General features: G+C 35.3%; 1 protein-coding gene across 1 annotated transcript; it reads left to right on the top strand.

Annotated features, from left to right (window-relative positions):
* Positions 1-511: 511 nt before the first annotated feature.
* LOC141633843 (uncharacterized) lies at positions 512-5,207 on the top strand. Its single transcript, XM_074446228.1, has 3 exons — positions 512-1,200; positions 2,435-4,155; positions 4,710-5,207. The coding sequence occupies exons 2-3, from the start codon at positions 2,566-2,568 to the stop codon at positions 4,875-4,877; spliced, it is 1,758 nt and encodes a 585-aa protein (XP_074302329.1). The 5' UTR covers positions 512-1,200; positions 2,435-2,565; the 3' UTR covers positions 4,878-5,207.
* Positions 5,208-15,223: the final 10,016 nt, after the last annotated feature.

The following is a 15,223-nucleotide window of genomic DNA, read 5'->3' as shown; positions in this document are numbered from 1 at the left end:
TTGAGATCGGGAACAGACTCGTCATCCGACGTGGAGGAATCATCGTCCCTGGCAGCGGAGATGTGGTCCCCAACTTCAAAAACGTGAGCCGTGTTAAGGAATAGCTCAGCCCATGAATCGTAGTGTGCTGTTTCCATGTCGAGAGTTATCGGGATGTGATGTTTGATATTCCCGACGGAGTAAGCATGGTGAAAATTTTGGGACGAGAGAGCCATTAGGACGGCTAAGAGAAGAGAAGAAGAAGTTCTGAGGAAGGAGAAAGACTTGATACCATAATAGGAATATTTATAATAGTTGAGCCTCAATCATCACCTTAAGGTTTTGGTTGAGTTGGTTCATCTATCATGGTATCAGAGCGGTACGGGGGAGCCGGTGCACAACCAACCACTCTTCAACCACCACCTTAAAATTTTGGTTGAGGGTAAGAATTTGTGAAAAAAAAAAAACATTCATCCTGAAATCATGTGTCATCTCTGATATGAAATGTATGTTCCTGAATCTAGGATTCCCCACCACTTGCTCCCCACTCTCTCCATTTCCCTCTTTCTACTCTCTCCCTAGTCCCTCCTCTCATCACAAGTCATTATCAAATGTCCAAGAAATCCAACATAAGTTAACATTTAGCAAGGCACAACCAATTTATTCACATTAAATATTTGTGTTCCATAAATTTACTTGTGTAATTGTGTCAGCTTCAGTCAAACATCCCTTTCATGCTTCCCAGCTGATACTTTCCCAACTGTTCTACTGCAACTATTCTCCTTTTTACTTTTTTTTTTTTTTGAGATAATTCTCCTTTTTACTTGTACATCAACAATCAACATTAAAGTTAAAGCCTTCTTCCACATTTTCTTAATTCTTTCCTCTATTGTTCTAAAAATTAGGCAAATTTCACATTACATTACCAAAAATTAGGTAAATTAACATTATATTTTTGGTGGGTCCTTAATTATCTTTTGGGTTTTAAGCACAAAAGTTGCCCACAACTTCCATTTGCAGTTAGTTTTTTCTCCACTATTTGTCTCCCCTCTTTATGAAATTACAGTTTTTTCTGCACTGTTAGCTTCTTTGAACTTGTTAACTGTTATATAATGGTGGGTTATTGATATTCTGTATATTGGGTGACAAAAAAGTGAAAAAAGTTGTGACCTTGCTTGGATTTTTCATCTGGGTTTGTGATTCTTCGATCTAAAATTACAGGTAATTATTGAAAGTTTTGATCTTTTTCAGACTTTTTGTATGAATGTATGTCAATTTTTACATTTTTTGAGCAATTTTTTACTTGTGGTTGGATGTGAGTTATCTGTTCTTTCATTTGATGTTTCTGAATAATTTTAATCCTTACATATCGGTCTGAAACAAGAAACGGGTCAGACTGTTTATTTATTGAGTGAAACAAATTCTGTTTCTGTGTAAATTGAGGAAGTAATATGAATGTTTCTTATAGCTTATTGATTGCTTTAATAAGCATCACCATCACTATGCAATTTACTGTTTTCCTTCCATTTGCATAGTTTTACTGCAATTTCTGCACTGGCAAATTTCTGGTTTATCTGTTTAGGATTTATAACCTGTTCTTCAGTCACTGATTGATTCTTCTGGCATGTCCGGAGTATATTATTTTGGCGGGTAAGTCTCGTGAGAGATTGTCTCATGTTAAGAACTTAAGATAATGTGATAGATGACCTACAACACACTAGAGAGTAAAGATCATAGTAAAAAAACATTAAAAAGAAAAATAAACTACTCGTTAATGTGCGTGGTTTCACTAATCACAACAATCTTGTTATGAGACCGTCTCATATAAGAATTAGTAAAGGCGGGATGTTGCTGTAAAGTATGACGACTGTATAATATAGGAGTATGATTTTACATTTGACATCCTAAATGTGTGGTCAACCAAATAGTTCAATTAGTCCTATTTTTGAGGCCTACTATAGATTTTGGTGAATTGATTGCATGGCATTATGATCTTAATTTATTCAGTTTGTTCCCTGGTCTTACATGGTACAAATGCCATCAAGTAATCATGCTTTGAGGCCTACTAGCTTATGACTGATTTTTGTATTACGGCCCCATGCTACAAAAAAACTTTTGTATCCTTATGTTTAATGAGTTCTCTAAAAACACTCTTCTAACTTTTCTCAAACCGCGATGATGACATAGGGCCAGTTTTTTCATGCTTTGATTTAAAAAGAAGCTAATGAGCTTCTCTAAATGTTGATAAAGTGTTTGCTTGTGTTGCCTTTTGTTGTAACTTGTATGTATTTTCATTCGGATTTATGTAATGGACTTTTGAGAGGTTATTGAAATCAAATTGGTTATCTGCAATCTGCATTAGTCTTTGATGCTCTAGAGGTTCTCGATTGCTGATCGTAGTTTCATACTTCTGATTGCCTATTGATTGATAAATCTTATTTATATCTCATTGTAGGGGACTAGTGGCCTTAAGGAAACATAGTCACATGGAGGAGAGATGCCCTAAATTTTGTTGCCCGTTGTGAAATCAAGGACTGAACTTGCATTTTATTGTTTACAAAAGAACTTTGGTAGAAGTTATTGATCATGTACAGCACGTACTGTGACAGACAAAAAGACGATGATAATGGAGAAGGTTTAATGTGCGGCTCTAAAAAGAGTTGTAATTCAGCAGATCATAGTGCTTTACTCACTTCCGACTTCAAAGCATGGACCTTGGTCAAAGATGAGAAACCAGGAAGGACACTCATACTGAAGCTATTGCAGTCACACCCTTGCGAAAGTTTCACTCAAGAGCTTTTTCTCAAACGGTCTTGTGGCCTGGGAATTAATATCCCTAAGCAGCTGGTAAGTTCAGAAGAGAAATATTTGAAGCGATTCATGGGACTAATACATGTGAATGTTCTGCAAAGGGCCTCACGCGCGATATCTGTAAATTTGAGCACCTTGGACTTGGGATTCGTGCCATTTGATGTGCCGAAGTTTACAATTGACTATCCAATGGATGTTGAGACCGAAAACTTAATGTTAAGTTCTGAGGCTGAAGGAATTAAGGGGTCCATCATGGGCAGCAATAGCATGGTGAACATATTGAGTAGTCCTTTGTTTCAGAGACTTGGGATCTCAGATCATGATGCAAGGCTAGCTGGAGCAAAGCTATATGAAAATAAGAGATGCATCTCTTTTGAGTACCCGGACTCTCCTGGTCAGGTAACAATGAGTCCCTCTCGGAAGCCCGAGAATGAGACCTCGGCTCTCGAGAATCAAGGGTTTACATCGGATTCTTCTTCTCAAGGAATGCTTCAATGTACGTGGGACAATAATGGATTTCCTCACTTTACATTTTCATTAGATGACCAGAAAGAAGTTTATATAGCCAATGTAGGGAAAGCTGATGTAATCCATGAAAAGGCATTGGACTATATCTACTATTTCCATATTAATGCTAGTGGCCAAAAGGTATCTGATATATCTGGTATTGATTCGGATCTAATCGGGAAGATGAAGGTCTCATCATCCTCTTCGATATGCTCTGGCACTTCTAAAGTCATGGCAACCGAGTTTGTTTTGGTAGGTACAAATGATAATCAGGCGAGAGAAATTCACACCTTGATCCGTAATAGCAGGCGGGGCAGGAAATTGTCAAAGGTAATGGAGGTGTTTAAGGTGGGTCCCTCATTCAAGCAGCGAAATCGGTCCATATTTGGTGGTTCAAATGCAATTCCCGAAGACTTTTCTGAAGACAAGGGTTTAGAAAGGTTAGATATTTTGGATAATGATTTTCTTCCGAATTTTGAACTGGCTGCAATAGTTGTGAAGGATCATCTTCAAAATGAGGATGATAACAAACAGCAAGAAGTGGGAGGTTGGGGGATTAAGTTCCTCAAGAAACCTCGAGTAAAGCCAACTGTTGAATCTTCAAAGGTGTCTATGTCTTCAGAATGTTCGACAAGCATGGATATAATTGTCCCTGCAGGTCCACATGGTGGGCCGAGAACCAAGACTGGAGGACCGTCTAGTCTTATAGAGAGATGGCGGTCTGGTGGGCATTGTGATTGTGGCGGTTGGGATATGGGTTGCCCTCTGAAAGTGATCAAGGCAAGGCAAAGGATCGAAGAGGGTTTTCCGAATTCCAAATCAAAAGTAGATTGTAAATCTTTCGATATGTTTACAGAGGTATGTTTTAAGTTGTTCAGTTGCCCTCTTAAACAGTACTCCCTTTGTCTTAACCTGGCATGACTGACCGAGCTGAATTGACACTGTCCAATCAGATATCTTATCAGCTCTGTACTTGGAACAGAATTGTTTGAATACTTGAACTGACTCCATCTGACCCGAGCAGTAACGTAGTACTTGGGAACTGAACCATATCTCAAAATGACCCAATATAACATACACAAAACACACCAAATTCGAAATTACCGCACCCAAACCAAGAATGCAAGCATGTATGAAATAACCGGATCTAAAATGGCATGAACCATACCAAACTGAAATGATCTGTGTCTTTAGTTTGGTCCGTCTTAGTTATTTGTGTATGTTTTCCTTTGAGGCAAGTTTATCGTGTGCTAAAAAGATTATTCAGTCCTCATTTTTTTCTTGCTAGAGAGCCCTAGCATTTTTTTCTTGTTGATGATTATTGAGCAATCTTTGTGTGTTTATGTACTCCGTTGCATTCTCTAATAGCACAGTCGATAGTTCTAAAACGACTACATTAATACATTGTACAGGGCTCAAAGGAAGGAACACCAACGGTTAAAATGGTGAACATATGCGAAGGCCTGTATTTCATCAGCTTTCGGTCGTCATTGCTGTCAGCTCTGCAGTGTTTTGCCATTGCAGTGGTGACGATTCATTCCAGGAGTCCACGCCTTCGACCTAAACGTGTCAAGGACTGATATAATAAGATGACCAATGATATTGACGACATTGGAGTTTTGATTAGGACTAGGATTGTATGTGTGTTTATATTAGTGGTAAAACCGTAATTAGGTACTTAGGTTAATTATACACGATTTTTACTCTTTACTGTTTATTATGGAGTATGGAGTACAATACACTTTTAGGGATTGATTAGTTATTGGCATACGCCACTGTAATTTGTGTTAGATAATGTACTGATATGTTTGTGAAGGTTGTGAAAAATTGTAGTGAATCTGTAGGAGTTATGTTACTCATATGTTCTATTTGGGTTACCGGATTCACTCAATTCGTGGAAATTTTGATTCTGTTCAAGTGCATTCTAGGATATTTCTATCACAATACTTGTTTCATCCATCAGTTAGCTACTCTATTGCGGAACTGAATGTTACATCTTCATATTGAATTAGGCAATCTTGGTATTTATAATACTTGCATATCCAGCAGTTTTCGTGTTAGCATTGTTAGCTTTATTCAATTATTCTTCTTGGCGCTGTTTGGTTTGCCGATAATGCTGGAGCCATTGTCAATCCAAATTTCCAGACTTCACCTCTCTAAATGCAATTCATATGGCGTAAATTATGTGCACAGCTTGTTTTTACTCTCAGATTTTTAGACTCGAAACAGCCCGTATTATCACTTCCAGTAATGCAGTTAATTGTTATTGGTGTTTGCAGTTTGACAGTGTGTTTCTATTTTATACTGTTGTGCTTTTCTGCTGTGCATTTTGAGCTGAAGTTTTGTTAGCAGGGAGACTATATTGTTAACGGATATAAATGACGGTGTTTTAGAATCGGCCGTCACTGGTCCTTTCGGAAAGGAGTGTGGTGATCTATGGTCGAGAAATTGCTAGTGCTGCGAACGCCATTGTCTTTGTCTAGGGAAAGTCTATCAAACTGTGTTGGTGGGAGATGTTTCTTCATCTTGAGTGCACAACACACAGTATGTTTTGATCGTGAGCGTTTTTTATTTAAGCCTTTTTCGGATATAGATTTATTAGGAAAGGCCGTAGGGGTGATGATTTTTTTTTTTTTTTTTTTTTTTTTTTGACAACAATAAACTATCATATTAAAATTGAAAGCACGATACAAGAACGGTTAGCTTGTTACAAGGCTTACAGACCATAAACTACGAACGACAAACAAAGTACGGATCCGAAAAACAGAGTTCCGTACAGTAATTGGTACTGGCAGTAAGTTTGCCAGAACGGAGGATAGTTTTTGACATGTAACTCGGAAGCTAACGTTGCTGTAATCCATGCGTTGAGCATAACGCATAGCGAGAAGGAGGGCTCTTGCAGACGCATCAATTGAGGTTTCGGCACGTATTTCGTGTGAAAATAAGCGGCCCAAAGCAGAATCCCAAAAGGAGCAAGTGAAGATTGTTGAAGCACGATGACGTTGTGTAGAGACGGTTATCCAACTGCTGCCAGATTGATAGGAAGAGGTACCTGTGATAGCAGCAGAAGAGAAACACAGAGCATGAGTCGTGAATAATGATCTACCCATTTGCAACTGAGTACAAGAACTTACCAGTTCATCGGTGAGTCGATAAACAAAGCCAGGATCAACATGATGGTTTTGAAACACAACTAGATTACGCGAGGTCCAAATCGCTCGGATTAAAGAACAAAAGTAAATCAAGTTGTAGTCCTCGTTCTGGCTCAAAGAATGATGAGAAAGGTAAGATAATAAATCCGCAGTCCATGTGCTAAAGGGTGTAAGCGGGTTCGCCATGGAGTTGATACCAAGCCAACAAGACTTCCATAAATGTTGTGTTATCAAACAAGATCTAAATAAGTGATCCATCGATTCAACCGAATTATGACAGAAGTGACATTCCTGTGCCACATTCAAACCTCGTGAAAGTAAATTCGCATTCGTTGGCAAAATATTGTGAGCCATTCGCCAGAGAAGCAAAGACAACTTTCGTGATAGCGTCTTTCTCCAGACAAAATGCCAAGGAAAATGCGGTGCACTAGATCTAATAGAGGAACCAGACGAAGTTTGTGACCAGAGGAAACAATACCCGGACTTGGCAGAATAAGAGCCATCTTCCGTAAATTTCCAATAAATAAAATCATCAATCTCAGGTACGGGAGGTTCCATAGCAATGATTACCTTTGTTGTTTTTGCCGAAAAGTAACGGAAGAGCATTGTTGGATTCCACTCCCCAGATGGCAAAATAAAAGATGATAAAGGTGGTAGTGGGTGATGAAATTGGTGTGTTCGGATACAAATTTTCTTAAAATTTCCTTATACTCGATAAATTTTTATTTGTATTGATTGATCAACATGAAAAATAGTCCAAACTCTCATACCAAGTGTTCATAAATTAAAGTTGTAATGAGTATAACTGTAAGTTTGGATGTCTTCTATCTTGGGTATTTAACTTATTAAACGTCAATTTTTCAAGTTAATTTAGTTTATTGTTAGCAATTAGCTACTCCCTTCTATTTCGAATAAATGTCCATTTGCCATTTTCGTCTTCAAATAACTGTCCCATTTGCCATATTTGGATATGTTTTTAGACCCTCCTACCCTTAGCTCTTTTCTTTATTTACCACCCCAACAACCCCTAAACCATCATATTCATTATTCAATACTTTTCATTATTTAACTCCTATATTCTTACCCCTATACAATACCCCTATACAATACTTTTCATTATTTTAACTCATTTCCTTAATTTTCGTGCCATTATCCAAATGAGACAGTTATTCGGAATAGGAGGAAGTATTTGTTGTGGTACTCCCCTAACAAATCAAGTTATGACCTACTCGCTCCATTCAACTCCACTTTGCATGTTTCTCTTTTACACACTATTCACAAGCGGACATTCAACTTCAATTTTCTCTCGATACATAAGTTAAAATATATTCATGTGGGATCTTATTTGATTCGTCTTTAAGAGTATATTAAAAATATTTAACTTTTATAATTTTTGCAAATACGTAGCTAAAGATATTTACCGCGTAAAAGTCGCGTTGACAAACGTGATAAAGCAAACATGTAAAGTGGAGTTGAATGGAGGGAGTACCTAATTCCTCTCAACAAATCTCGGCACTTCTATCATAGTTATAGGCGATGTATATTCCAGGACTCGTAACTTGATTTCAATTGAATTACGATTATGCTTTCGATTTTATTAAGAACTTTCAATCCAAATATTGGAATGAATCAAACCTAAACCATCCTTAGGGGCTTTACATGTTTAAAACTTTAAAAGCTTTGAATTTCAAATAATTATGGAGGGCCTTCAAAAAAAAAGAAAAAAAAAGAGAAATTGACAAAAATATTCTAGATGGTACTAAAAATCCACAAATTCTCATTTGTGACGGAGGTACCCGTCGCAAGTTTGCGACAGGTACTGTTTCCTCTTACAAAATGCCCATGAGCAGGTGAGTGGGAAGCACATGGAGGGTGCCCCACCTTGTCCCCTCTCCCTTTTCTGTGAGAGGTCACAAGCTTGTGACGGTAACCCGTCACAAGCAAGACTAGCTGCTAAAAACCAGTAAATATCCAACAATGCTATCTCATTTTTCATGACTAGAAATGTTTCACTTCATCAAAAGAGAATTCATGTTTAAATTTTCCTATTATCATCCTACCTATGAAGGGTATCTATTTTCAATATTTCTCGTCTTCTTTGTGACGGATATCTATATCCGTCACAAACTTTTGACGGTTCAAGCATCACCACATCCGTAGATAAGACAAAATTAGAGATATCAAAGGAGTCATATATAACCTGTCTTTATTTACTCATGTGGATTTTATCTGACCCATCACAAGCTTGTGACGGATATTGTCCGTCATAAATGAAAATTTGTTATCTATTTTATTTATGAGGATCATCAAGCCTCTCTTGTGACGGACATATCCGTCACAAGTTTGCGACGGGTTAAGTAATACCCATGTGGTTAGATAAGACAAAACAGATTGCAACTTCCTAGACATTCTGCTTTTGTCTTATCCACCCCCACATGGTAATATTTAACCCGTCGCAAGTTTGCGATGGATATGCTAGTGACAAATGAGAATTTGTGTATGAGGATTGAGGATTGGTGAGAAATATGAAGCTCTAATCATACTATTGTTCCACTATTTATTGTCCTAATCGTACTATTCCGCTATTGCAATAGAATCAATCAATATATATAACTAAAAGAGGCTTTTTTTTTTCAAGACACTTACTTACACTTTTCCTATTAGAATTAGGAGATAGTTAAATATTTACAATTTTTTATTAGAATTAGGAAATAATTAATTATTTACAATTTTCTTATTAGAATTAGAAAATTATTCTTTAATATTTTTACACCTATTTTTAACATTATTAACTTTTCCTACTTTTTCAATTACAATTAGAATATTGTTCTCTAATATGAAAAGTTTAATGTAATTTAGAAAAAAAAACTTAGATATATTCGCACTCTCCAATTTTATTCGGAATAACAAATATAATAATTAACAACATAAAATATTTGTAACTGACTAACAATATAAGAAAATGGAGGTATTAAGAGGCCTGGAGGCCCTATGCTGAACTAAGTTATATTACAAACGTGCGTGCATGCACAACCCTAAGTACAAGGAATTTATTTATGTAATGAACAAAAAGAACGCTAAAATATGCTCCTACATATGTTGTTATTGCTAATGTCATGATAATTATGGATAATAATACATATTTTCTTTTTTTTGTTAATGATATATGTATTTTTCTCCACCAGTTTTAAAATTCTCATCTTTCAAAACATTTTTACATTTATTGTTAATTTATTATATTGTTTACATTCATATTTCATTATAAGAGAGATATATAAAAAAAACTATTACTCTAATTTACCTAAAACAGTGAAAAAGTTGAATATGTATTGATTCACATGCTTTCATTTTTTTTTTAAAATTCACGGAAACTTCTATTTCTTCACATATTTTTATACTGACAAACAAACGACCCCTAACTTACTGTACAACCAACTAAAAATGCATCTATCCATTTTATATATGACCGCATTAGATTTGTCTCATATAACCCTCAAAACTAATTTGCCACTATTTCCAATATTAATATTATATATTAATATTATGATCGAGTATATTTTGTGAAATAATACTGCTTTCATATCATTATTTGTATATTTTTATTAAATCTATGATATGTAATGATTTAGAGAATACTACACATGACTATTATTACAACTTTATAGTCTCGCGCATAAAAAGTCTATAAATATTATGAAATATTTATACAAATAAAATTAAAGCTTTCCCGAAACGCAACTTTGTAACCATAGCCATTCACAACAAGTTATATGCTTATTTTTATATTTATTATATTACTATTTTATTTATTAATTAATTCGTATCGTTTATATTATTATATTTGTATTTAATATATTTTTATTATTATTATTATTATTATCATTATTATTATATTATATTATTATGCATTAGATTTGTCTCATATAACCCTCAAAACTAATTTGCCACTATTTTCAATATTAATATTATATATTAATATTATGATCGAGTATATTTTGTGAAATAATACTGCTTTCATATCATTATTTGTATATTTTTATTAAATCTATGATATGTAATGATTTAGAGAATACTACACATGACTATTATTACAACTTTATAGTCTCGCGCATAAAAAGTCTATAAATATTATGAAATATTTATACAAATAATTTACTATGCGGGATAATTAAAGCTTTCCCGAAACGCAACTTTGTAATCACAGCCATTCACAACAAGTTATATGCTTATTTTTATATTTATTATATTACTATTTATTTATTAATTAATTCGTATCGTTTATATTATTATATTTGTATTTAATATATTTTTTTTATTATTATCATTATTATTATATTATATTTATTATTTTATTAATATATTCATTATTATTAATATTATTCATAACATATTAATGATTATTAATATTATTCATAACATATTAATTATTATTATTATTATTATTATCATTATTATTACTGTTATTATATTTAATAATATTATATTAATAAGTTATTATATTATATTTATTATTTTATTAATATATTCATTATTATTAATATTATTAGTTACATATTTATTATTATTATTATACTTAATATTATTATATTAATAAGTTATTATATTAGACCTATTATTATTATTATTATTATTATTATATTTATTTTTTAGTTATTATTATTTATAATGGTATCATTTATATTATTATTATTATTATTATTATTATTATTATTATTATTATTATTATTATTATTATTATTACTATTTTATTTTTTATATATCTTATTAGATTATTATCATTATATTATAATAATATATTTATTCTTAATGAATAATATTATTATAATATTTATTATTATTATTGGTATTATTGTTATTATAATGTTTATAATTATTGGTATTATTATTAGTATAATCCTTTTATTATTATTATTTCATTTCAGTTAAATTTAATTCCATTAAGTTCAGTTCAGTTCAGCTCCATTAAGTTCAGTTCAGACAATTTCAGTCCAAAAGAACAAGACCTAAGAGGTGTTTGGTTGGGTTTTCTGAAATGGAATAAAATAGAGTTGCTTCATTCCAGTGTTTTGTTGGTGTATTATGAAATGGAGTTAGATACCCATGGATTCTAACTTCATTTCAATCCCTTGGAATTTCATACCCATATTCTTCCCTTGATATCAAACTATATTCCTTTCCTTTACAAGTTTAGAATGAATCAAATAATTTTAGAAAGTAATAGATTCTGGATCCCATAGCTCTATCATTCTATGGTATCATACTCCATTTCATTCCATTCCTTCACCTTGAACCAATTGACCCAAAAAATTGTATACTAAAGGAATGAAACTTAAAACCTTGGTGAAGATCAGGTGGGTATGAGATTTCAACGGATTAGAATGGAGTTAGATTCTAATTGATTCAAACTCCATTACAAGATAACCAAACTAAACATTGCAATGGACCAAATCTACTCTAACTCATTCTAAGGTTTTTATTTTTACGAGGGGTGGAGGCGGGCTTTGGGGAAGGGGAAGAGTTCAGTCTCGATGGGTACGATTACTCTCTGACATTTACGAGTGTGATTTAGGAGATAGAAAAAGGTATTTATACGCGGGGGCTAAATTGGTTCTTCAATAATAAGGTTGACTCTGATGGGTTAGGCTGGTTAGTTGGGTAGAAGGGTTTGGACATGGGAAAAGGTTGGTTGATTGAGGTATTGATTGGAGAAGTTAAATAGATAAATTTTATTTTAAAAGTTGTGGACAGCGGGCCGCCCACAGGGGCGCTTGGTGAAGGGGCTCGAAAACAAGCGTTTGCATTTTGTATGGAGTCGCCACCAATTTTTATGGGAAATTGGAACCGTTCGAATACCTCGTGTCATGTCAAGACACAAAGTAGTGACATGAACACTAAGCAATCGTTACCCTTAGCATTCTATGTCTAGAATGACTCTCGTGGATGCCAATGAACACGGGTGCTCACGGAGATCTGGAGTAAGGGGTGAGGGTACGTATTAGGAAGCTCTTTTGACCGAACACCTAATCCCGCCCGCCTCGATAGCGGCCTCTACTAATGATTAGGGAAGTTATTCGTACTTGATATATCGTCGGCTATATGCATGCAATGCAACATCCATTAGATTAATCCTAGCATGTGAGAATTAGACTAAGTCGGTGAAACACGTAGTTAGCAAACAATTGGGTCGAAGTTGAGATTTAAGGTTCATTTACATGTGAAGACATACAAATGATACAAAATACAATAATAATAAATATAAACTACAATAATTACATTGAACAAAGGCGATTTATGTCGAAAATACCTTTAAAACGGATAATTTGAGGAAAAGAAATAAGAAAATAAAACGAAGAAATACGAACGAGTCAGAAGGTGATAATACAGATATTAGTTGATTAATACGTAGCTAATTAAACTAGGTCAAGGCAGAACAGGAGTTCAGGGACAGAATTCACCGAACAGTAGCAGCGAATAGCATCGCGCCCCCTTTGGAAGAGGCGCGCAGATTCTTTGCGTCTGTTCCAAGGGTGAGTTCTGGCTGTGAAGCCGGAACTGCAAACCGTTAATGTTAATTGGTAAATTAATGGATTGATTACGATATTTAGACTCGGATGAAAGTTATTAGCAGATTATTTACATACGATTGAGGTCATAAAACAGTAAAACATGGTTAAGACGGAAACAAGATGGATTAATTATGTGAAGGGATGTTAATGAATGATTTATTAAACTAACTAACTAAACGAATTATTAACTAAACATGATGAATTGACGATGAATTAATGACTAAACAGATGAAAATATATCAACAATGAATCCCGAAAACTCAATACGAACGAATTGAATCCCTAAAACCCGAATCGAATTTAATGACGAAAACCCGCAAATATTGATTATTTGGGATTTGAGTCGGATTTATGACGATTTAAACATGTTAATGATGATGGTTAATATACATATGAATTATTAAACTATCATGTGAACGAATTAACAGACGAACAAAACAAAAGAAATTAATTTGATACGAATTACAGAGGACGGAGGAAGAAGAAAAGAAGCGAGAATCTGCGGCAGCCTCACGAAGAGGCGCGGAGTGCTGCGCTCTCCTTCGAAGAGGCGCAACGGTTGCTGCGTCTTTTCTCGACGTCTGTCTACTGGAAATCCGCAAAAAAGGTTTTAAAGACGGTTTTAGAAATCGGTTTTAATGGGGTACTTTCGACATAAACCTTACAATTGTTATACAATAATTAAATACAATAAATAAAAGGAGTTATTAATACACCCTCAGACTTACATGTTGACGGAACGAGATGAACTAAGAAGATCGATTAGTGATGCTCGACGCGAATGCAAGGAAAGAGTGCCCTCGAAAGAGGAAAACGATTTAACAAGATTGATTAATTAGATTGATTGAGTGTAGTGGTCAAATTGGTCGGTCATGCAACGGAGAGGCTGGTACCCGGAAAGATCCGAGCTTACGTGGTCGGAAGTCCAAGCACGTAGGTGCCAGTTAGTAAGAACGAAGTCTAGAATGCAAAGGGAGAAGAGAAGGGCGGACACTCGCGTGAGAAATATGAGGAACGAAAGCTCCTATTTATACTAATCACGTGAAGGAATAGGGTTTCGGAGACTCTTTGGAAGTGAATCTCGGAAAGATATGAAAAAGATACGTAAATCATGCAAAGAAGGGCCTGGGAAGAGGCGCGGCGAGCCCATGCGTCTCTTGGAAGAGGCGCAAAGACTGCTGCGTCTATTCCCCCGGAGGTTTCCTCCTGCTTAAGAAAGATTTCCGTGTTTAAGTTATGGTAGGACGGAAATAAATCGATTATCTTTAATATCTTATGTAAATATTACGGGATATTATTTGCCAAAAGATAAAATTTGAGAAATATGGAATAGAAATATCCTAACATTCCAACATTCGACTCGGATTTAACAGTTATCGAAAAATGGAGACGGTTTTGACCGGACTCAATGTACTCTAATTATCACAAAACGACCGTATCGGGACGTAGATGACATTTAAGAGGTTGACATTAATATTTGAGCAATCACTTGACGATAATCTTACGAACTGTCACAAATCGTTCCGCGTACCAAACATGCGGCCCAATCATCACCGGGTGGTTTGCGAGAGGTGCAGAAACGAGGTGTCTACAGAGCCCCCACTTTGACTGAGGCTTGGACAAGGCGAAAGTCAAAGTATAGCCATCAGGTCAATCGAAGATTACAACCTGACGACTATGGCGACGCGAGGCGGCTCAAGGGGTCTGAGCCAAGGACCTGTCGTCGGGAACATTTTAGAGTCTGTCGACTGTCGGGGAGGGTCGTTTAAAGTCCATTAGACTACGTAAGGAGGCTCGCCAGCCATAAGAGGAGACCATACCTGTGATTTAATCGGACTTTGCGGGGAATGAGAGATATTGAAAACAGCAGGACGTCGGTAGAAACTGCTGGGGATCCGCTTGCGTCGGTCTCAAGCGAACTCGGGCGAAATTTGGAGGTTGAATCTGCTTGCGTCGGTCTCAAGCGAACTCTGGTTGGGGAATATACCGACGACTAGGAACATCTTGATCGTCGTAGGGGAAACCTTGAGTGAGCAGTACTGCAAAATACTACTGCGCTGGGGATAGACGACCAGGAACATCTTGATCGTCGTAGAAAGAAAGTCTTGAGTGAGCAGTACTGCAAAATACTACTGCGCTGGACATAAAAAATGAGCAATACTGCGAAATACTGCTGCGCGGGATAAAATGAATTCGGACAATACTGCA

The sequence above is a fragment of the Silene latifolia genome, chromosome Y, assembly GCF_048544455.1.
Source record: "Silene latifolia isolate original U9 population chromosome Y, ASM4854445v1, whole genome shotgun sequence".
Taxonomy (NCBI): domain Eukaryota; kingdom Viridiplantae; phylum Streptophyta; class Magnoliopsida; order Caryophyllales; family Caryophyllaceae; genus Silene; species Silene latifolia.
This window is presented reverse-complemented; position numbering and strand designations above follow the sequence as displayed.